Below are 24,594 nucleotides of genomic sequence, written 5' to 3'. Positions count from 1 at the left end.
AAAAAAAAAGACGGGTCCCAATTTAGGAATCAGAAGCTCCGTTAACAGACCTTTATATACCAAGAGGCTTGCAATCTTCAAGTTTCTGAAAAACAATTATCGGTGCTCAGCTCTAGTGATCTCACATGTTCATTTTTAGTTATGGAGTTGTCATATGTGGAGTTTAACGGAATTCTAGAACAGTGCTAGAGGATGGCAAGGCTGCTCATTATAAGTGAAGTTGCAGAAAAGTATCTGAAGATGAGCTGCACACTCATCTCCCTTTTACCAGTGCAAGACACCTGCACAAGCTATTGCATTTTCATAAGAGAAAAAACACGAGACGTTGGTCTTCAAATAGCAAAATATTACTTTTATGATGCATGTGAAAATTTCCCCTATTCCAAGGTTTTTAAACAGTGGAGAGACAAATTACAATTACAGAGGACCAGCAGGTGATTTTAGGCTCATCCAAGACCCCCTGAGATGGGAAAAAGTACAGCGTTAAACAGCCCTCTCATACAGAAGCATGACTCAAGTCTCTCACTATACGCATATAAGATGGATCCTACTGTTCAGAGTCGAAGGTGGCATGATGATGCTAGCATTGCCAGTAGTGATGAGAATCCAATTCATAACTGGTCTGTGAATACAGGTTTGTTGTCCCAGAGGTCCAACTCTGCATTTCAATAAGGACTTGGAGTGTTGCTCATCTAATCCAGACTGTTCAAACCCATACTCCAGTCCAGTCACTCTAGAATCTGTGGCTATCATGGCTTGTGCATGGGTGAACTATAGTAAATTCCCCCAACCATTTTGGCCCCAGTATGGTCTCTAGACCAACACTTTTGCAGGGCTTGGTTGATTTTCAACAAAAGAATAGAGACCACAGTGGGGTGATACAATATCACATACTGTGCCCATAGGTAATGCTAGATTTCTCTTGTCCTCTTCAAGGCTCTGAGAAACAGCCATCGTCACCACAAGTGTTTGGTCTCAGTGGCATAGTAGTTGCATGATGTGGAATTCAACAGGAAAGCAGAACAGCCAGTGCTATAGCTTGGCAAAGCAGGCCACTTTCCAAAGCTCAGAAGCTGTCAAAGAGAATTACTAAATGCGTACGGAGCAAATGGGGAGATTGGAGGCAGAGGGCATCTCTTTTATGCCTCATCCTGTCCCATGTGCAGTCAAGGATTGTGCTCTCCCACGAGAGTGTGTGAATATGGGGAACCAGCTACATGCTGCATGTGAGACCCTGTGCAAAGTAAGAATGCACCATGTCTCTCTCCAGCCATTGCCAGTGAAGGGAGAAACTGGTGGTTTCTTGGTCTACCCAAACCCTCAAGTAAGCCTTGTGCAGCGATAGAGTAGTGTAAACAGTTCCTCTCTTCTACACACATATTAGATTTGACCTCAGCTCCCAGATATCATCCATCTCTCTCTCTCTCTCTCTCTCTCTCTCTCTCTCTCTCTCTCTCCAACAGCCCTACACACACACACACACACACACACACACACACATTTTCTCACTCCAGGCATATACAGTATCTAGCACACAACAAGTGCATGAATCAAATACAAATTATAATGTGCAATATAGCTTACTCCAGCACGCTTCCAAAGTTGTGCTCAGTTACATCAATCAAAAGTGCAAGATTAGTTAGCCTTTTCTGCTGTATCCCAGCATATCCATTTCTCTGCTCCCATAAGGCCTGGTTTCCCTCCTCCCTGCCCTTCAGCTGCTAGAAGCTGCTCTCCCACTTATTATTTCCCAAGGCTTTCCCACCACCTTATCAATGAGGACAATAAATTACCGCATTTACTGATTTCAGCAGGTTCCCTTCTCAAAAATGAGAAGAGCGACTTCTGCTACAACTAACAGATGAGGGTCATTGAACAATGTTTCCAGATTAAGCAGTTGCGTTCTTATCTGTATGGATGTGTAGTCCCACCTGGCTTGAATTTCTGCTATGGCTCTCAGAGCCAGCACTTGTGTGCTTTCTTCAACCTAGGCACAGCTGTATGTCCTTATTCTTTGGCTTCTGCCCCACGCTAGAAGGCAAGCCCCACCCCACCCCCAAGCTTGGACAGCAGCCTTGGCTGTTCTCAACAAAGGTCCTCTTGGCTGAGCTTGCTAGCGTTGTCGACAGACGTGGTCAGGACATCACCATCTCCCATCGCTGGCTCATTGCAGTGCTCTCACAAGGGTTAATGACGACTTCCCTCATGTTCTCGTTGGTGTCCCCCACCATTTCGGTGTCCAGGCAGTAACGTGTGGCCATGTGCTCAATGTGAGAACCAACTTTGTTCCACCGCTTTTGGAAGAGAAGGGAGAAAGGCAAAAAGATTAAATTCAGCATCCCTTGCCCCCACTGAGCTACAGTAGTTAAGATCTATGGCAGTGCTCCTCAATGCTGGGTTCTCAGATGCTGTTGGACTACAGCTCCCATCATCCCCAGCTACTTTAGCCAATGGTTAGGAGTTAGGAGGGGCTGTAGTCAAACAACATCTGGAAAAACACTTATCTATGCTCTGTGAAGTAATAATAATAATGGCTAGCACTCCCTCTATCTATTTTTGGTTTCCACAACTGTAGTGCATCAGCTATATGGCTGATATTCAGCTAGGTTATACCTAAGTTAGGTTAGACCTATTGAAAGTAATGGACATAACTTAGTTATGCTCATCAATTTCCCTGGGTCTACTCTGAATGCTCCATCCTGTGGTTTCCAGCATAACCTAGAGCATAACCATCATGGCTAGTTGCCATTGACAGCCTTATCTCCATGAACTTGTCCATGGATAGCTCTATCAAAGTTTGTGGCTATCACTGCCTCTGAGGGAGATCCAAAGTTTATTTTATCAGTCCTGACTCTTCCAACATTCAACTTCATTGTGTGTCAATGAGTTCTAGTGTTATGAGAGAGGCAGAAAGACTTTTCTCTATCTACGTTCTCCATGCCATGCATAATTTTATAAAGGTATATCAATTGCTCCTTGATTCCACGCATCCAGTTCATATCTCAACATGTCTATATGGCCAATATTTGGCCCCTCAATTTGGTTTTGGGTAGTCTCACCAATTCATTTGCTCCAAGACTCCAGACTTGCTTTAGCTGGCCTCTAACAGGCAAGACCAAATGATTTCGGATAATTTCCTGGTGAGCAGGTCTCAATCACCACGTGTTCCTTTCACAGGCATTGTGTTCCTTTGCCACAGTTAAGTTGTCTAGACAATAGGGTGAATGGATTATTTTGGGGGGCTGACTTTCCATACAAGACACGTTTGTAGGATGATTTGAGAAAAACACTTCATATCACTGCTAGTAAAGTACGCTGGAAGAGAGAAAGCTTTCAGTCTTTTTGAGGGGGAAATGGCCTCACCTGCTTGCCATCCCCTTCTTTGCAAGGTAAGAGTACCACCTGTGAACCTGGAAAGAGGGTTTGTATTGATAAGCACAGCTTCTGGAAGCGGACTTGCTGGTTGTATGTATATGTCCATTCCTGAAACAAAGGAGAAAACTGTTACATGCTACCCCATTCTCTGAGTGGTGAGACTCTCCAGGGGTTCCAAACACTTTGTCCAGGGTTCAGTTTCCTTGGAATGAATGTCAGTGGAGACTGCAGTGTCTTTAGGATATATGGTTTTCTTTACACATATATGCAACCTGAGCATAGGATGGAGGGCCTCACAGCATTAACGCCCCAAAAGATCTAGCTCCTTTGTTAGTCATAGATTTCAATCCAGCATGAAGCATGGCATGTCTCCGTCTGTAGCTTCCAGCTCTCACACACAACTCTGGCTATTGTTCCCCCACGTAACTGAGTCAGCCTTGGTTACCCTGATGGATGACCTTTGTGGGACAGATGTAGTGCTGTCTTGCTCCTGCTTCTTGATCTCTCATTAGCATTTGACATCATTGACCATGGTATCTTCCTTGACTGGCTCTGGGGAATGGGGAACTTGGGGCACTGTATTTCAGTGGTTCCAATCCTACCTGTAGGGTTGGGTCTAGAGATTAGTACTGTATTGGGACACTGACTTTCGGCCTCCTGTCAACTATGTTATGGGGTGCTAGAGGGGACTATTTTATCTCTGGTGCTATTTAATAGCTACAGGAAGCCATTGGGAGTTGTCATTAGGGGTTATTTGCTACACCACCGTAAACACTTGCGAAAGAGTGTCACAATGACTTGGGATTTGTGTGCAAGGCCAAGCACTTAATATTGACTTCATTTCTGTACAATAAATTCAGGCAGATATTCCATCTTCCTGTCCCAAACACTTTTTAAAACAAACAAACTCCAGAATTGGTTGTGTGAACCAGCCATAGGAAACGTGAAATGGGTTAGTTTGTTTTGTTTCTGGAGCCCAGGATGAATCGTGGCAACAAACAGGTTTCTACCTTGCATCTCTCTAGACAACAGTGGAAGAAACAGAGGAAGGGTGAAACAAGGGCATAGTGCAGGCGTCTGCTCTCCCCCCCTTTCCTTTAACATTTCCATATTTTTATCTGGGGCCGCCATCTGGTTTCCATCTGATTAAATGGCAGGGGAGGGGGAGGCTGCGTCGCCATCCGAAGGCAGCCGTGCAAAAGTCAGCCAAAGATGATACTTTAAATTTATTTCTTGAATTCATTATGATGCTGAGGAGCAGTGACAGGTGTCACCTTGAATGATGTTAAAGCCTTGAAAAATTGTCCCCGGTCTCCAACAGCGTTAATGTAGCTTCTTTCTTTTCGTCTTTTCTTTTCTTTTCTTTTCTTTTTGAGGGGGGAAATGGGTAGCATATGAAGTGAGTCACTGTTTGAAGCCAGCACCCTCCCCACACAACCCTCACTACATTTTCTCAGTAGCCTTTTGCACCACGGACAGCCTTTCAACACATTTCGCAAAGATCTGCCTTGTCTCTTGACAAGGTGCAACTGCCTTTGCTGCTTCACTGCTTGCTTCTGTCTTTCTTGGCCAAATCTCCACCAATTAATGAGAAGGTAAACTGCATTTTGGAAAATATCACTGGGGGAGGAAAAATCCAGAGAAATTATCACGGCTGGGGTGCAGGGGTTTTTGTGTGTTGTTGTCTTTACCTTGCTTTTGAAGTGGCTGAGGGGTACCCACAAGTGTCCGTTCATGCTGCAAATCATCTCGCTGATGGCATGTGGTCTGCAGCCTTCCCAGGTGCTCATGCTCCAATTAAAGCCCAGGGGAAGACATTATGAGGCAGTTGTTCCTATGGGGTTTTTCAGGTCAGGAAGTGTGGGCAGCTGGGGAGGCTGCAGAGAGCTGAAGAAATGCTTACTGGAAAGAAAAATGCACACACCAGTCTTGGCTACCTCACAAAGATAAAGCTCAAAACCCCCAAAGAGTCCTGAAAATGAGGTCGAAAAGTGGAAGCCTCTTTCACAGAGGAAGAAAACTTGGCAGGGCAGATTTTGGCACAAAACTAAACTGGTGCATTAAAGAACACGTGAAGAAGACACCAAAGTCCACTGAAAATGTGCCTGTGAAAAACCATTTTTGGGAATAAGATGCATTCATTCAACAAAGCATTTAAAAAACCCAGGGCTGGGGATAGTTGGTATGTATTTGCATAGGATGGGCTAAAAATATAAATATTATAAATGCAAAATTCTCCTGTTTTCACAAAGATGTATTGAATACATCTGCACTCTGTAAGGGCTCCATCTGTGGAGGTTGGATCATGCAATGTCAAGGGTTGGGTTCAGGTTTAGTCCGTATTATAGCTAAGGATTTAAGAACCACATTTAAGTTTTCCCCATAGGAGTCAGCGACATCCATCTGTTTATATGGGACAGATAATGGGATGCCTTTAAGCATCTTGCATTCCATCTAGTCTGACCCAGAGTTTAGTGGGAACCATTTCTGTTTGCATAATTTGCCCTCTTATCAACATAGCTTCATAGAGTATGAGAGAGAGATCCTGAATTTGAGAGTGGAAAAGTGCAGATGCATCCAGAGGAGCTGCAATGTTACGGGGAGTTTCTTGTTGAGATATGGCCATCATCATGAGTGCCATCTTCTGAGGGTGGCCCAATCTCCAGCCTCCACAATTTAAAGCAAATATGTTGGACTCCGTCCCCCAAGAAAAGCACTGCTAGTTTCCTGGTTAGTACCATTCCAAGTCAAGGAATCAAAGCCTCAGTGGACCTAGTAGAAAAGGGGTAGCCAGTATGGTGCCCCACAGCTGCTGCTGGGTTGCAACTCTCATCATCCCAGACCATGGGTGATGTTGGCTGCGGCTGATGGGAACTGGAATAAACTAACATGTCTTGAGAGACAATGGAGTGCACCTCCGGGGGTGAAGTTAAAATGCTGTGTTAGCAGCATCGAAGTGACACCCCCAGGGCCAGGGCTTTTTTTCAGCCGGAACTCACTGGAACTTGATTCTGGCACCTCTCAGGTGGGCACTATTGCCATTCTAAGAGAACGAGGGAGGTGTTCATGGTGAGTTCCCCCACCTCTTTTTCTAGAGAAATAGCACTGCCCAGGGCACAATCCTGAGCAGTGTGTATGGACATCCTGAGTTGCCCAGATGACAAGACCCCTCTCTTGGCCTCTCTGATGTGGTCCAAAGGAAATCAGAGCAATATGTTTGGCACCAGCTTGGCAGTCGGAGTTGATGGAAGGAGGCGTATGTCAGGGAGAATCCGGAGGAGCAAGTGACAGAAGAGGTGGAGCAGGGGCTCGGGGATGCTGTGGAGCCCTTCAACCACCCAGAGACAGAGGAAGTGGAAAAGAGGGCAGAGATTAGCCAGGAGGAGGAAGGGCTCTGGACTGCTGCCCAGAGGCTCGGGAAGGGAGCTCAGACTCTGGAAGGGAGGGGGCTTTCACATCAGCACAGACGAGGAGGGAAATGAAACATAAGAATCAAAGACGTCTCGTGGGAATCGAAGGAAGCCACTCCCTGAATATGACTCAATGGGTTTGGACGCATAATTCTGAACTGTAGCTGTTTCTTGTACATATGTAATAAATACTGTAAATACCAAGCTGACCATGCTGGAGTGTTACTGCGAAGGGGACACACCACCTTTACAGCATACGAGGCACCACCCAACTGCCTTAGGGACGCCACTCCAGATTTGTGTAGGGTTGACTCCTTAGCCTTTTCTTCTCACAAAGATGTTCCACAAAGCAGTGGAAGCTTAGGATCAGAGTTTTCCTTCCCTAGATGGGCTACCTTCCCAGCTAGACAAATCCCATATGCTCCTCATTTCCCCTCTGTAGCACATGCAGAAACCATCTTCTTGACCATTGGATCCACTATTGGTCTTGTCCAATCAATCCACTGGAGCATCTTTGCTTGCAGGGGATGTCCCTAACTCACCCATTGGCTACCCTCACCTGGTTGAGCTGGCCGATCAAAGCTGTTCCCAGTGTGAGTCGCTGTTGCATGCTGACAGCTTCTAGTAACCACAGGTGAGAGCTGTGTGCAGGGTGGGCACAAAAGATGTACAAACTACTGTGGAAGGAGCACAATGTGTCCCCTACCAGAGGAACTACCCCTCCCCTAACAATCATAGTAGAGACAAGACTCCATAAGAATTCTCAAAGTGAGAAGCACAAAGTCTAGTTACAGTTACGGCTTGTAATATATGACTACCTTAATCTAATGTACTTCAGCCAGTAGTAGATTAGATAAATTAAGAGACAGAATGTCAGTCCCTCCCAGTCAGTAAAGTAGGAAGAGAGCATCTTGGAAGGGGCAATCTTTATCATTCTCAACGGGCTTTAAAGAATACTGTGGGCTCTTGCAGCACCTTGAGTGGACATTTTTATTTGACCAGCTTTGTCCCCAGGGTGGACAATAAATCTTAGCACTTTGCCGTAGGTGCACTAGAGGAGGCCGAAACAATTGTTTTTGTCTTGGTTGAGATGCTCACTATGACAAAGTTCTGCGAATCCTCTGGGGAGAGAGCTGACAGATCAGAGCATCTGGCTGAATTTTTCAACAAGATCAGGACAAAAATAATGCATTAACTAACTAGGATGTTGGTGATTCACTCGGTGATTGATATTTTGAGAGGCAGACAGTGGGGCACAACAGGAAGGGGGGGGGGAGATTGCCATCCTTCTGTCTGTTTCTCTGTTCCTACAGGAGACTGACAGCTTCTCTCTGAATACAGAGTCATTTCTGTACTGCTGCTGTTGACGATGTGCTCAAGTGTATCCAGGCCTAAGAGGCTTCTGATTTCTTTGTTAAAGCTTGTCAGGTTTCTTGGAACAGCTAATGATTAATGGGTTTATTAAATGAATCCCAGAGTCAGAAATCCATTCCAAGAAGGTTACTGCAAAGTTTAATATCAACTGATGCTCTGTTTCTAACAGAAAGCCAATGCACCAGCCAAACGGTGACATCTTCATTAGACAAAACCAGGGCAAAATCACGATCAATTATTTACCCTCAGATGCATTTCTCCAGTGAAGTGCTAAATCAATCAATCCCTTCAGCAAATGAGACATAAACAAGACCGGATAATGCCAAGTGTCTTGCAGCATCATTGCAGAGGCAGCGTGCTTGGTGCCACAATCAGTGGTACAGTTAGATAATTTTAGACTCTGGACTTAATAGTTTAATAATCCCCTCACACACACCCTTTGAAGAGTAACTTAGCTCTCTGCATTTGGGGAGTCCTGCCCTCCTGGTCCTTCTGCCCAGGAGTGGAAGGAGGGGGTTTATGGACCACTTGCAGGGAGGCAATTATTCCTTTATTAAAAAGCAGTGGGGGGCAGGGGAATATGAGTCAAGGGAGAACATGGCAGAGGTTTACAAAATTATGCACAGTGTGGGGAAATTACTCTGTTCGGTATACTACTAGAACTTGGAAGTTGTTCAATGCACCATCTTGCCAGAAGAGGGTGATAGCCATTGGTTTAGATGGCTTGCGAAGGAGCGTAAGGCAAATTATGCATAGAGGATCACACTGTCAGTGAGGCCCACTGTATCAACAGCTGCTAGCCATGGGGAAAGGGCTGCAGTTCACTGGTAGGGAACTTGCTTTTCATGCAGATGGTTCCCGGTTCAAGACTCTGACTACCAGTCAGGGTAGAAAATATTGACCTCGATGGTCTGACTCAGAACAAGGCAGCTTCCTATGTGGTGCCTAGTTATTATTATTTTTTAAATATGTGTTTATTAAAGATTTCTTAGTTTACAAAAATATGTGCATTGTCTCTTTTTCAAGTAGTGTTTTCTACAGAGGGGGGAAATGGTGGGTGGGGTGGGGTCGGGTGGCAATGCTTCTCTTCTTCTACTTAGTGTATGTGTGGGGTTTTGTGTCAGCGCCACTTGTGTGGGTTCCCTTACTATTCTTTTGTTGTATTTCCTTGGTGGTGAGAGAGGTTGGGGGTGGCCTAGGGTGTGGTTGGTTGCCTTTGGTTGGCTGTAGTGAGATTTGTTTTTGTGTGTGAGTGGGGTGTGTGTGTGTTTCGATCAGGTTAGCCAGATTGATTTGTAAGCTGTTGGCGGATTCTTGTCGTTGTCTTGTTTGGCTGTGTATGTGATAAAGGGGAACCATAAAGGGGTGAAGGCGTCTTCTTCTATTTGTCCCCATGTCAGTTTCAGTTTATTGGTTACTTTTTCTAATAAGGCTGTCTCCCATACTATTTGATACCATCGGTCCATGCTTATTCCTGGCATGTCTCTCCAGTGTCAGGCTATGTGGCTCCTTCAGCTTCAGAAGCTGAATATCAAGTAATGGGCAGGGTGGTAGGACAACAGTTAGAGAGTATTATTATTATTATACCGCCCTATGCCCTGAGTTCTCAGGGCGGTTCACTATTGCCCAAGGCCCATTGACAGACCAACTCTGCATTACAAAGATGTCTGCAGACTTGACATGAAGCCTAGCAACATCAACCCTGCCATGTAGGAATCCCTTGCAGATGACCACAATGTCTGGAGACAGGCAGTGAGGTCGTCCATCCATAGTAGTGACCAGAGGAGGAATGGCTGTTGGGAGGAGCGCAGAGAGAAGAAAAGCAATGGTGCATCTGCGGCAGCACAACTGGATGCACAAATCAATGCATACTGTATTTTTCACTCCGTAAGATGCACTTTTTTCCTCCTAAAAAGGTGAAAGGTCTGCACCTCTTATGAAGCGGCTCCTGTCCTGCTTTGCTGCTTTAAAGGGAGGAGGGAAGGAAGCGGAGCCATGGTTCCCGTCTGTCCCTCCTCCACAGCTTGCTTTAAAGCAGCAAAGCGGGACAGGAGCCGCTTACATGGGTGTAAAGCAAGCACAGTGGGAGCCGTGTAATCCCTCCGCCCCCGCGCTCGGCCGCACGCGCCACCCCCTTGGGATGCTCGCTTGGGCGACATCCCATGTCCCCACAGGCGACGTGCCGCCACGCAAGACCCTCCCTCTGCCACTGGTCTTGCCGGGACAGTAGTGCCTTCCTTTGCAGAAGTGTGAAATTTGAAGGGCAGCTGTGGCTTGGTCTTTGTGTTGTATACGAAGGGGTGAATTAGGTAGGTTTGACTTTAAATGGGAATTGAATCAGATCCCTCCCTCATTCCTCCCTCAAATGAAAGCCCCCAGAGCTCTCTGCAATGAACAAAAAGGAAGAAAGTCCCACTTCTTTTGGCTTTATTAAAATAATTGTATAGGGCCAAACCATACAGTCCTTAGATCTAAGGGACTCAGTGTAGGAAGCTCATATATTTCCATTGCCTCCCCCCTTACTAAGGGATAAAGTCTCTTCATTTGTTAAAGACAGTGATGATGGTTCTTAATGCCACTGTTGACTGCTCTTCACTTTACATGGTTGAAATATTATTCTGATATACCGGTAGTTTATTTAATAGTTTAGTACAACATTTGATTCAGAATATTTTTTCTCTCGTTTTCCTCCTCTAAAAACTAGGTGCGTCTTATGGTCAGGTGCATCTTATGGAGAGAAAATACAAGGCAAGTGATCTTGGGCATTATCATCTAGAATACAGTGGTACCTCGGAAGACGAATGCCTCGGAAGACGAAGAACTCGCAAGACGAAAGAGTTTTTCGTTTTCTGAGGTGCTTCGCAAGACGGATTTCACTATGGGCTTGCTTCGCAAGACGAAACGGCCCTGCCTCTCGTGTCATGGCGACGCACACTGCACACACGCACACATGCTCGCTTCCCCGCTCCTCCGGCTCCCTCCCACCTTCCCGCTGACAGTTAGTGCCTCGCGCAGCTGCCCACCCCCCTCGCGCGCTCCCCTCAGAGAGCCGTTGCCGCCAGCGCCTCTCTCTCCCTCTCTCCCTCAGGTGAAGAGGATGGTGGCGGTTCCACCGAGTCACGCTCCTGAGCCCCCCCGCCCTCCAGCAGCCGCGTCGCACGGTGGCCACAACGCGCGGGTGAGTCTGAGGTACTGGCTGCGGCAGCTGTCTTGCTTCTCCCTGCCCCTTCCCGCCGTTGTCAGTGTTTAAATGCAGTGGTGCTTCGCAAGACGAAAAAACTCGTAGAACGAAAAAACTCGCAGAACGAATTAATTTTGTCTTGCGAGGCACCACTGTACATGATCTGTGAGTCCATGGCTCCCCACTTATAGATGGAGCAGATGTGGGGGGGGGGGGGGACAGCAGGTCCCCAAACAATCCACAAGGAGCTTTGAGAATTCCCACAGCATGTTATACCTCCATGTCTCTGGCAACAGAACGAGGAGCAAATTAAAAAGACATTCTTAGTTTCCTGCTGATAGTGGAACTTACTGTCCCTGGAGAGACATCAAAGCCAAAGCCAGTGCAGCTTTCAGAAGCGTTGCAGTGCCCATACTGGTGTTTACTGAGGGGCGTTGAGGTAGGACTTTAATGTATAACAGCTCTCCCTCCCTTCTATTTAACTATCCGCTTATGCGTTTAAAATGCTAACCAGAACATGGAGAGAAGAGAACACCTTTTTTTGTTGTCACAAACAGCACCTAATTCTTAATCTAGTTCAGAGAATACTCACTGATTGACACTGAATATTTTTCCCTTTAGTGATTGAGAAGAGGGGAAATGAGGTCAGCCTCATTAAGCTGCTTCTACTTTAATAGGCAATTTAATATTGAATGAATGCAGAGGATGAACTTAAATATATCATTTCAATTCGGCACATTTTTTGAGCGACGGAAAGGAGTAAATAGTTCTGAAAGATGGGAGGAAAATTATAATTCTCATTTTCTTCCTCTGATCCTTGAAGAAGAATTATGTGTCAGCGTAGCTTGCATTCTGAGTACGGATGGGCTCAGCTTGGTTCAGGAGTGTGCTTCGTATCAGGCTTGTCTCGTGGCAGGCCTGCGGTCTTGCAACTTCGATACCAGGGACATTGGGAGTAACCATGAGTCTATTTTTCCCATCTATGTCAACCAAATCTGCTGTTTGGACAAGTTGGCAAAAAACTGGCACCAGATCCAATTTTGAGGTGGAAGAGCAATCGCACAGCAATTTTTTTGCACATTTTTAGTGTGATAAAAAGGCCCCTATGAAAGAACCTTGAGGTGTTAAAAAGTGACACCTTAAAAATACTAGGAACAAATTGGAAGTTTTTTTGGGGGGGGGCAGAATGACAGCTTGCTGACTTACGCTGTGGGGGGCCCTTTCGCATGACCATATTGTCACATGAATGCAGAATAGGGAGGAAAATGAAGGAACTCATGGTGACTCCTGAGAATGCATCATTTCAAAACGCAGGTAAGCGATTAATTGTATGAATGTTCTCCAGTATAAAAAACCAACATCCCTGCACCCATAAAAGCAGCTTCTAGGGGGAAATGCTATGTAGAACCTCATATGCTAGTTTTATGTGGATAGGGAGTTTAGGATACAGGAAAGCACTAGCCTGCATTCTGAAATATATCACAGAAGGACTTGCATTCCATCCCTTTTGGGTTCTCTTTGGCTCTGGCAGTAAGACGAGTGATCTTTGGCTGGAAGACAACTTAATTCATGGACTTGCTTGACCACATGGCACCAATTATGTTTGTTCAGAGAGCAGACAACCTGGAGAGAGCTCAATTGTAAATACCTCATTTAGCAGGCCAGCATTATATATGGTTACTTTCCTTTGGAAGATGCAGCCCAGTAGGCAATAACTAAAGTTCATAAAAATGCATCTTATTGGGGAAATTGCTTGTACATTAGTCAAAGCTGCATACAAAAAATGTTTTTTGGGCGGGAATTTGTGCCAAAATGTTGATGAATTTCCATGAGGATTAACCACAGATTTCCATGCAAATGCAGAGAACTAAATTTAAGAATAGAAAACTGAGAAACTGAAAGAGTCAAAATTGACCAAATGCGGAGAACTAAATTTAAGAACAGAAAACTGAGAAACTGAAAGAGTCAAAATTGACCAGATTCATCTATCCCTACTCACTATTATTTCAATTTCAGAAGGAAAACCTCACTACTAAGTGTAAGGAAAAGAAGGCATTTAAATCTGGAACTTCTTTTTAGAAAAAACACTAGCTTTAATTTCCTTGTTTGTTGTCTTCATATGCAGATGTCTCCTTTGTTTTGTATCACTTTCCCCCCAATTTTAACTTGAGTGCCTTTGGACAGAAAAGCAACTGAGAGGTTTTGCAAATCAAATCCCCCCCCCCCCCATTATTCATGAGCATGTTCTGTGGTTCCGGGGGTGAGCCACCATCTTATTCTTAGTTTCACAGTGCCATCTTTAAAATGGGACCATGCCCAAAGGATTGCTGTTAGGATAAGGGCACTGAATACTCCTTAAATTCCAAACAGGCCCTAGAGAACTCACCTGAGCCACCATTGCTGCACCTTTGCTGGTGATGCAGGGGTTTAAGATCACAACCGGAAACTCCTGGGCTTCTGACTTCTGGGTCTCCAGGCATCTCTGTCTCTGTCGAATCATCCCAGTCTGGTAGAGAGATTCCTCAGGAATTCTGAGGGAAGAGGGAAGGAGAAGGGTCATCAGTTTTTGGCAAGGTTGCTCTGCCCGTGAAAATGGAAGGAAGAAGTTCCCACCAAAAAAGAAAGGGTAAGTATGTATGACTATGTATGAATGGCAAAATTAACAGCCAAAATAAGAGATCAAATAACGATGGCTTTCTGGAAGAATGGAAGCCGTTATCAGACTATTTAGGGAAATATTATAGTGTGAAGAATTCATGAGCAGGGTTTAAATTATGAGCAACAGAAGGAATTAGAAAATACAATATTGATGTTTTGGTATAAGAAATAGAAGGTATTGTACAGCCGAGGGGGAAAATTAAAACACTATGGAAAATTGGGCAGGAAGTCAAGAAAAAATAAACTTATTATGTATTGATGTATATATGTCAAACTTTTGAAAATTCAATAAAAGTTTACTACAAAAAAGGGTTTATCAGTTTTTGCCTAGCGGCGGCCCACAATAATCATAAACAGCACTTTTCAGCACAAAGACTGTGTGTACCTTTGCTGGCAATGTTCTGGGAGCCACATGCCAGCAGAAGGCAGGGCCAAACCAAATGTCTATGGTGCACCAGATATGACCCTCAACTTTGAACAGAACATTTGAGCCAGTGGGGGGGGGGGAGAGAAAAGGTTCCCCATTCCTGGTTCAGAGGAAAAGTCACCTCTTGGTAATTTAGCTTTGGGGGGGGGGGTGGATAGGCAGAGTAATTCTATCCATGTTTACTCAGAAATACTGTATGCCACTCTGTGCTCAACAGAGTTTCCTTGCAGGAAAGTGTGCATAGGATTGCAGCCTTGAGCCAATTTTCATTTGAGGAAAAGGAAAATTTGTGACATTTCACCCGCACAGGTAGCACATACTATATTTCAAAATTTGCTAGTACCTCAGTTCAGGATAAACATTTTCCAGGTACCACTTGAAGGTGTGGCATTTCAAGGCCTTTCTCAATTCCACTCTGCTCTGGATGCTGTTGAAAACAAAATATTTGCAAAAAATCTAATTACGTCACTTCATACCACTGCAACTTGAAATAGCCTTGATCCCCAAAGACAGGATTCTCTCTGTAAATCTAGGTAGTGGCAAAATACATTAGTAATCCCATGTCCACACCTTCCTCAGCTCCCAAAGTTAACTCATTGTGAGTCACGTAACTGAACAACAAAGAACCAAACTAGAAATGGCATTCATTGGCATGACCATAAATAATGTATTGCATTTTTAATATTAAAAATCCCCCTTGGATTGCCTGATCAGCATTGGGACCTCAGGGAGGAGGGGATTAACCCTCTTCCTCATGCTGAGATCCCAATAATAATAAAAACCCAAAGTGATTTGGCATGGAGGAGCAACTCCCATTGGTGCAAATGGAAATTTACACTCTAGAGTGAATAGCAGCTTTGGTAGTAGGGTGACTTTCATTAGGACCATAGTGTGGGGAAGAAAGGGTTAAACTCCTTGTGTGTCTTGGATCTCTTGCACTGCAGCTGCTATTTAAAATTTAGGAGCTAGACATGTGAATTGCAATCATGCAATTAATCTAGGCAGCAGAATGGATGGTTTTAACTGTATCCTATTGGTTTATTGTATTTTAATTTGTTGTGACCTGCCCTGAGATCGTTTGAGGTGAAGGGTGGGACATAGATCTTATAAATAAATAAATGTCTACTTGGCCCTTAGTCCCATGAGAGTTCCAATGCAGGTTTGCTGCCTAAATGGTATGTGTTCTATTGACATATACTAGAGCTACAAGACCTTGGGGTCAGCGTGGATAGCTTGATGGAGATGTTGACCCAGAATGCAGCAGCTGTGAAAAAGGCAAATCCCGTGCTAGGGAACATTAGGAAAGCAATAGAAAAGGCAAATGCCAGTTCTGTGAAGCAATTATACAAATCTATGGTGAGGCCGCACTTGGAATAATGTGCACAGTTCAGTCATTTCACCTGGAAAGTGATATTGCAGAGCTGGAAAAGGTTCAGAAAAGGGTGACCAAAACGATCAAGTGAGAGGAGCAAGTCCCTCGGGACAACATTTGGGGCTTTTCAGTTCAGATAAAAGGTGACTAAGAGGAGACATGTATGCCTAGTGTGGGAAAAGTGGATAGAGAAAAGTATGTTTCCAAGCACAATTCAAAGTGTTGGTGCTGACCTTTAAAGCCCTAAATGGCCTCAGTCCAGTATATCTGAAGGAGCGTCTCCACCCCCATCATTCTACCCTGAGGTCCAGCGCCGAGGGCCTTCTGGTGATTCCATCACTGCAAGAAGCCAAGTTACAGGGAACCAGGCAGAGGGCCTTCTAGGTAGTGGCGGCCTCCCTGTGGAACGCCCTCCCACCAGATGTCAAAGAGAACAACAACTACCAAACTTTTAGAAGACATCTGAAGGCAGCCCTGTTTAGGGAAGCTTTTAATGTTTGATGTATTACTGTATTTTAATATTTGGTTGGAAGTTGCCCAGAGTGGCTGGGGAAGCCCAGCCAGATGGGCGGGGTATAAATCATCATCATCATCATCATCTTCTCTCAAAACCGTAGAACTCATGGATGTCCAAAGTTCTTCTTCACACAATGCATTGTTGGCACTCATCCCTACTTGTTGTGATGGCTACCAAATTGTGTGGCTTTAAAAGAGGACTGGACAAATTAATGGAGGATTGGACTATCAGTGCCACTAGACTGGCCATTGGCCTGTACCAGCAAACTCTTCTCATGCTCTTATAACACAATACGCTTGTGGTATTCTGGCTCTGCGGCTGCTTTTCGTACTCTGAAAATAGGAAAAAATGCCACAAACCCACTTTTCTACTGGTTCTTTTTGAAAGCAAGGCTCAAGAGCTCCATAATCTTTGTTTACACACAGGCACGTGGATCCCAGTTTGGCTAAGGGACATGCACCTGTAAGTTTGGTTTCCGTGCACGAATCACAATCTGGATGAGGAACCACAAATATAAAGTGTGCTAGACACATGAGTCTTAGCTCAATCTGGCAACCAAGAGTGCATAAAGAAAATTAGTCTCAGTTGCTGGTGATGGATTAGGATTTAAGAAGAGCAGCGCTGGATTAGTCCAGAGGTCCATCTAGTTCAGCATTTTGTTCTCATAGCAGTTAGCATTATGGCTATGCACAACATGAATACAATAGAACTCTGTGATCCCCAGCAGCTGGTTCTTCTAATACAATGGGTTCTTCGCTGTTGTTAGAATACAGCTCCCACCATCCTTGACCATTGGTCATGGCAACCAGGGATGATGGGGGTTGTAGTCTAAGGTTACCAGACGTCTCCGTTTCCCGGGGACAGTCCCTGGATTTAGAAATAAGTCTGCATACAAAATCCATTGAAGTTGAAAAGTGTCCCTGGATTCATTGAAAAAAATCTGGTAATCTTATTGTAGTCCCACAACAGCCAGGGACCCAAGGACCAGGCATGGAACTTCTGGGGCGCTGCAGCAGGCGCCAAAACATGACATCCAATGGAAGGGGACAGATTTTGGTGCCATTGAAATTTGAGACGCCAAGGCCTGCCACTGCCCCGACAGCCCTGCATTATACTATGCTTAATATAGTGGAGAATATGTGGACCTCTGGATGTGGTTGAACAGCTCCCATCTGTCTCAGCAAGCTTGATATAAAGAGGTGGGTAAGCAAGCAAGACCACAGTAGGTGAAAGCGGGCTAAATCACATCACACTTTCCAGCAGAAGGTTATCGCAAAAACCCTGTTTCGCCCACAGGGCAGATATGGAAATAAGGATTTAGGCTGCCTAGCTTGTATATTTTACTTGCTTCTTTGCCCTGGGGCAGTGTTTGTTCATACTACCAGCTCATCTTCATAAAGATAGCAGGTTTTGCTTTTCTTGGCCCGACAAGGCAGTCATTAAAGGAAGGAAGGACCTTGGAGGTTGACCTGGGACCCTTTCTAGGAAGCGGTAAGAGGAGAAGACGAGCTCTTTTATTTTAATCTAGGAACAAGCCAGTCTTTCTAACGAGGTATACCAATGCGGTTTTATACAAGCTCTTTCTCTCTTCTCTCTCTCTCTCTCACACACACACCAAGCAACTAGGACTTTATATCCATATACTCACAGCATCTGTTTACTATTAACATCTAATTAACTGTTCCCACAGAAACAAAATGCAGGCATCCCAACAGCTGGACTATAAAACCATAATGAGGTTCCACTGTATCAAACAATTGAGTCCCTCTCTTTGTGTTTTCCTTCACCGCCAGAGGGGGACACTTACTCTCCATATGGCCTCCCCTGAGCTGCAGGCCGGGCCGCGTAATAGTACTGCTTATATTCATCCATCCATACTTCAGCTGTGCGCTTGGTGTTTCTGAGGAGATACATTTTAAAAAAAAAAATGAGGGAGAAACCACAGGAGCATGCATGAAAGAGTTTTAATTGGATGCCTCAGATAAGAGCTTGAAGGGATAAATTGTGTGTGTTTGTGAGAGGGGAGAATCCCTTTCCCTCCTCCCCCCCCCCCCAAGGCATCTAGGTGGTGAAAACAGTAGATAAGATACAAAACAGATGGGCAGATTGTTTTAGTTTTATTATGGTTTGGTTGAGAGCTGAGGACATCTTATTTGAGGGGGCCTGCATTCATGGTGAGGTGAAGTTTTTTAGATGTGAATCTTTAGGGCAGAACTACATGTTATGTTCATTGAGCAGGTTGCAGCCCTGTCAGGGGATTTTATTTATAATTTTTTTTAGAAAGAGGGAGCATCTCCACTGGGACTGCAGCACATAGGAGGGGGAAGGTATAACCCTTCTCTAGCCGACTGCAATTGCAATTGCACACTGACGGGGGAGGGGTAAAGCCCCATTGGTCGTTTTTCCTCTATCACCATTTGCAGTGTGTGAGGGCGGTATTCATCGCAATCGTAGCTGAGGAGGGAAATGCAGCTGTTGTGCTGTTGAAGAAGTACACAGAATTCAGTGTCTAGGGATTATAGATTTTCAGTTGAAATGTGTTCTTTATTCAGTCTGTCTCCTCTTTCCCTCCCTTTCTCCCATGCCTTCTGTTTCTCCAGGTTAATCTTATTAACTTAAGGTCTGGCGAAGTTCCATTCAGGAAACTTGCCTTTGCTTTCCCCTTTTTAGTTTCTTTTCATCTTCCATGATCACCTTCGGTTACTGTCCCTATGAAGGCGCAGCAGCCTTTAATATGTTCACTTCACGTGGTATTTTACTCTTCCGAGAGACGCATGGAGCTCTGCTGCCCCAAATGGAGCTGTATCTCCCAAAATGACTGCACCATTCAGTTCAAGGATAGCTGTAGTCGTGTCCCACAGGGCGGCTCTCAAGTGCACATTTTTGCACACGTGCTGCAGTGCACACAGGCATTTGGAATAATTCATGTGTGTTCCCTCAAACACATTTTAATATCTACGAATGGTGCTGTCACAATTCATACGGCATGGAGAGAAGATCAACATTTTAAATATAAATAATGTGTCAGGGCTAACCAAGTAATATTATTGTTCAATAAAGAGCTTCTACAGCAGTCAAGCAGGAGTAGGTGTATTCTTGTCTATAGGGGCTTCTATCACAGTTGCAGTGTCTCATGGGCTTTTCCGGTTACATTAGTCAAAGAATGCATGTGCAAAAACATTTGGCTACAAGTAGACATAGCAAGGATGGAAGCACCAGGGCCAACTCCAGGGAATCTGGAGTATATTCAGACTGTTGCTGTTTCGGGGGTAGAATTCAATCACATGCTAGCAAATGCAGGTTGCACAATTAAAGGTGATGTGGCACTCTTGAACAGCAAACCCACTTAACGCCAAAATAGTGTACTCTTTGCAGTAAGGAAAGTGATGGGGAAATGTACCAGAAAGTGTGGAGTAACCATTGCTTGATGCAATGTCATATATCCCCCCCGACAAGCATATCGGAATGAATGCTCAATAAACTGCTTAACCTCCCTACAAACTTTGTGCAAAGAATTCAGGATGAATGCTCAATAAACAGGTCATCTGGAAGTGATCCTGGGCAAACTGCCCTAAGCTCTGCCGTCAGTGGTCCCTTCTACATGGTTTTATGTAGTGGTGGGCAGATTAAAAAGGAGGCAGATCAAGCCAAGTCCCAACAGCAAGAGGATGGATGCTCTGCTGGACCCTGATCTTTCCCCCAGGGTCTCTTATATGGCACCTGGTCAGCTATAACTGTGCAACCCAAACTTATGTGCATGGAAATTTATGACACTGGAAAAGGTACATATATTGCCCCAAATCGGAAGAATTTGCTGGTTCCTAAGTGTAACTTGCAATCTCTGTGTTGTTTCCTGCCATGACTCTCTTATCACCCTTACTCATTTCTTTTCTCTGCACCGACGTCTACAATTCCAATTGTTCAGTGCACTACTAGTGTGACTTTGTGAAAAATTTCACAAGCCATGTAGTGCGGTGCACCATCTCTATGCACAGCCATAACTGTGTAACAGCTTTACTGGTGGGCAGGTGCTTGATGGGCGCCTGTACTTACTGGGGAGAGAACATGACATCAAAATGCCAAACCACATTTTCCCTCCAGTAAATATGGATTTACCCTTTTCTGGTGGAAATCCGATAAATGACCAAAAAAACAAAGCAAAAGTTTAATAATCCATTTGTGATATCTGAATGGTGTGTTTGAGATACCAAGTCCTTGTCCAAAAGTACCTTTTATCACATCGTTTTCCTACAATCAGCTCTTCACATTTTCAATATGTATCCTTAAATATCCTGAAAAAGAGAGCTATAATCTCTACTTTAACTGCCTGTGACTGTGAGTTTGAGAGAATGTTGCTCACATGGCCTTTTGCAGCACATATTTTTGTTTCATTCAGCTGTCAGTGAATAAAGTAGGCCTACTTTATGTAGGTGTTGGCATTTCCTTCGGGGAAGACGTAGGGGTGCTTCTTCCTGAAGACGTGCCCAACTCGGCTGCAGGGGATGATTTCTAAACTTCCGCCGCACATCCACACCCGGAATGAGATTTCTGTAAGAAAGACTCATGTTCATCTTTTCAAAGTCTCATAGCAAGAAAGATTCCAGCTTTAGCCTTCGTTTTACCCCTTTGCCACACCAAGTAATAATAATAATAATAATAATAATAATAATAATAATAATAATAATAATAATAATTTAGTCAGGCAAACCCACATACCAGAAAGAGCTTTCCTGGGCTCTCTGCCTTCTTAAGTGCATTTCAAAGCTTCTTACCATCTGTTTGACATTAACCTATTTGAAATCTCCTTGTAACGTTGTGGGTAATGATATCAAAATGGAAAGAAGCTGGCCTCTACACAGGTAGTCCCTTTATACAGAGTCCTGTTTACGTATCAGGAAGCCTCTTGTTGTTTCTTGCTCTTGTGCTGATTAGTGCAATGTGTAGTGCCCTCCACAAGAGACCCACAGCTCATGGACAAAGGGTAAAATACAGAATTTGGGCTGGTTGCCAAACTACAAAACATCAGAGCTGGTAGGTCCATAGTAGGGCATCTACTCTGGGTGCACAGGGTTCCATTCAATTCAGCCGTAAGTGTAGACTCAGTACCAAGTTAGATGGCCCCGTAGTCTAACTGAAGACAGTTCTTCAAATAGAGAACTATCCCTGGTGAAGTTGGGCACGTAGCCACCACCTTGAGCAAAATATACACAGCGTGTGCGGTGATAAAAGGTTTCAGGGGGAGACAAACAACAAGCAATTGGATGGGAGCATCTGCTTGTACGCATCCCTGGCAGAGCTGCTACATCTGCTAGGACATGGGGTCCTTTTTTGTTGCTAGCTACGCTCCCTGGAGGGGCTGAAGTTTTAAAGACAGCTTAAAATCTGTCTCCCGGACAACCCAGTGCCTCTCCACCCCTTTCAAGGCTGCAGTTGACTCCCTCTGATCTGTAACATTGTTGTGGCCAGAAGTAATTGAATAACAAACCACCCCCACCGCAAAGCCAAGTTTGAAAGAAACTTCCAGGCATGAACAAGGAGAGATTACACAAACACCCCATTTTTCACTTCTTCTTAGGCAGCCCAGGAGCTGCCCACTAAGGCAGAGTAAACTACAGGCCCAAGTCCCCTGTTGCCCTTGTCAACATTCCTTGATATCTTTGTGTCATCTAGGACAGGCACGTCCAACTCCCTATAGACCAATGGCAGTATAAAACCCATTGTCATGGGGGGGGGAGGGAAGCCAAAGTTGTTCAGCTTTTTTAGGGGAGCCCAAAGTTGGTGAGCTGTTTTTTTGGGGGGTGACAAAGTTGTCTAGATTTGGGGAGGTCATAAGATGCGTAAAACCAACAGAGACGATAAGGTGAATGCAGAAATACAGGAAACTAAACTAGCAATAACGATCGCCCATTTCATGTAACAGATGAGCAGAGCGAGGATAGAGAGGGTCAGAGACTTTAAACCCAATGCTTTTTCCAACAAGCAATCGGAAGGGAGCCCGCAGTTGGAAGGGAGCCCGCAATCGACCGCAATTGACAGCGATCACTCGGGGATCGACCAGTAGATCGCGATCGACCTGTTGCACATTGCTGTTCTAGGACATAACAAGGCTAGCTCAGATCAACAAAGTGATAATGGGATTACAGCTTGTGGCTATCTTCTCCCTTCTCTGTCCTTGCACTGGTGTAGGCGTTACGCAGAGAAACATACTCCAAATATCCTTTCACTTGGTCTGAAATCATCTTACATAGGAGCTGTAAACACGGTGCAGCAAGAGAGCAGATAGGTGGGCGGATCTCTCTTGGAAAACCATGTGCACACAATCATGCTCATGCCTCTAGATTCACTGCTTGTGAGATTGTTTTATTGACTTGAAGTGCTCCATGCGGACAACAAGCAGTTAACAACAAACAGAAGATCTCGTGTCAGGCCACAGTTCATTGAGATTCCAGAACAGATGTTCCAACTCCACCCATGTGAGAGGCTCTCCCACAGCCACCATAAAATCGTCCCCGAGAAGAACAGCCCATTCTTTCTCCGCTTGGTGACACGTTAGTAAAATGCACTGCACTAATTAGAGAGATCCCACAGGAAAACCCTACCAGACATTTGGAATTAACTCTGACACGGACCATTTATTTCTTTTAAAATGCCTCCAGTGGCTAAGGTCATGGCAAATCTGTGCACACCACATTTTACCACTCGGAGACTGTCTTTTTGCCAAGGGATCGCCTGCCTGCCTGCCCACCTGCCCTTTTTGCAAAGCTGATGGTGGCATCAGAGAAATGATATAATATTTGCCTTTGCATTATGAACGAAAGGATGGTGCTGGTGGAAAAGTAAAGTTGGCACTTTAATAAAGGCACTGAAAAGAACTGAGCTCTTGTTTGCTTAGATTTCTGGCAAATAATAAGTGGAACTTGTGAGTGATGGATGACCAAAAGAATCCAAACTCCCCTGCCTCTTGAATCTTGGCTAGCAAGGATGCTGGTTGTTGTAGAGTGACAGGGACTCACCAAAATTCTCTCCACCCCAGATGTCCATCGCTGCATCGTATTTCCCAAGGTGGTTGAACCAGGCCTTGTCAATTACAAAAAGACCTCCTGCAATGATAGGAGTCCTGCATGGTTGGGAACAAAAGAAGACAGAGACTCTCACTTGGACTCCTTTGTAAGAGGTTTTGCGTGCGCACACACACACACACACACACGGAGAGAGAGAGAGAGAGAGAGAGACAGAGAGAGAGAGAGAGAGAGAGAGAGAGAGAGAGAGAAAGAAATCCACATCCTTGTTTCTTGGCCCATGTGCATTTTTGATTTGTAAATAGTCAGATACACGGCTTTTTAATTCCCAGGTATGAATATGGAAAATGTCCTGGAAGCAGGAAGGAGGAGGGATCTGACTGCACGAATGCTCCAAGTGGGATGGAGTAGCAGGCACACAAACCCTGCCCCCAATATCCTTGTGGATGGTGTCATTCCCCAACCTTCCCAGGGTTGCATGAGAAAGGCTTTCAACTTGCGTGTGCTTGAATGCAGGTGAGGATCATGATAAAGCAGTGCCCACAACTGGATAGAGGAATCTAGTTGTGTTCAAGTGCATGTGACTAGAAGCCCCTCTGTAGAGCTTTCCTGCACACCACAGAAAAGGGTACAACACACATAGGGACATTGGGAGTGGGATTTGCATGGATGTCCCTGTTCCCACTTTCTCATGTGGTCGGTCATATATGCCTGATGTCAGGAAACTGCCATCAGTGCCGGAGGGAGAGAGCAAGCTCCAGAGGGATTCCAGAGAGCATCCCGGGATTGGGAGAGGCAGCCCATCTTCTGGGGAAGAGAATCAGTGTAGCACCAGCGGAGAAGGGGGGCAGACGGGGGAATCGACGAGGCGGTCCCATGACTCCTTGCCGGGGACCAGCGGGGAGAGTAAGGAGAAGACTAGGCGTCAAAGAGCTTCTTTGCTGGAAGAAGTTTAAGAAATGCCCACTGACGGATTCTGCCAGCGATTGAGACAGCCACAGGTGAGTGGCTGTCCAGACAGAAAAGGTTCACTCAGGCAACCCAGCCAGGTGTCGGCACCAACTTACGCACGAGCAACTCCTAGAACCATTACACCTGAGCACACCTATCGTCTGTTCGTATTCTGTTCATTTGAAAATCCACAAGCATAGGCCGATGGGAGATAAAAGACTCTTGCAGCAGACAGCGCAACCACTAATCCCGCATTGCGCATGCTCACAAACACCAGGCTGCACTGCACTAGCTAACTCCATTGTTGTTT

General features: G+C 45.0%; 1 protein-coding gene across 1 annotated transcript in view; it reads right to left on the bottom strand.

Annotated features, from left to right (window-relative positions):
* Nucleotides 1–331: 331 nt before the first annotated feature.
* Nucleotides 332–24,594, bottom strand: part of GALNT14 (polypeptide N-acetylgalactosaminyltransferase 14) — a gene marked incomplete at its 5' end in the record, with an annotated part of 215,934 nt that continues 191,671 nt past the window's right edge. The window contains 7 exons of the mRNA XM_083432329.1: nt 332–2,294; nt 3,364–3,483; nt 13,727–13,871; nt 14,769–14,852; nt 18,122–18,214; nt 20,736–20,862; nt 23,328–23,431. Of these exons, the coding sequence (XP_083288455.1) occupies nt 2,136–2,294; nt 3,364–3,483; nt 13,727–13,871; nt 14,769–14,852; nt 18,122–18,214; nt 20,736–20,862; nt 23,328–23,431 (832 nt within the window). The 3' untranslated portion in view covers nt 332–2,135. The remainder of the gene's footprint in view (nt 2,295–3,363; nt 3,484–13,726; nt 13,872–14,768; nt 14,853–18,121; nt 18,215–20,735; nt 20,863–23,327; nt 23,432–24,594) is intronic.

Source organism: Podarcis tiliguerta (assembly GCF_965153285.1).
Source record: "Podarcis tiliguerta genome assembly, chromosome: 3".
NCBI classification, from domain to species: Eukaryota; Metazoa; Chordata; class Lepidosauria; order Squamata; family Lacertidae; genus Podarcis; species Podarcis tiliguerta.
This window is presented reverse-complemented; position numbering and strand designations above follow the sequence as displayed.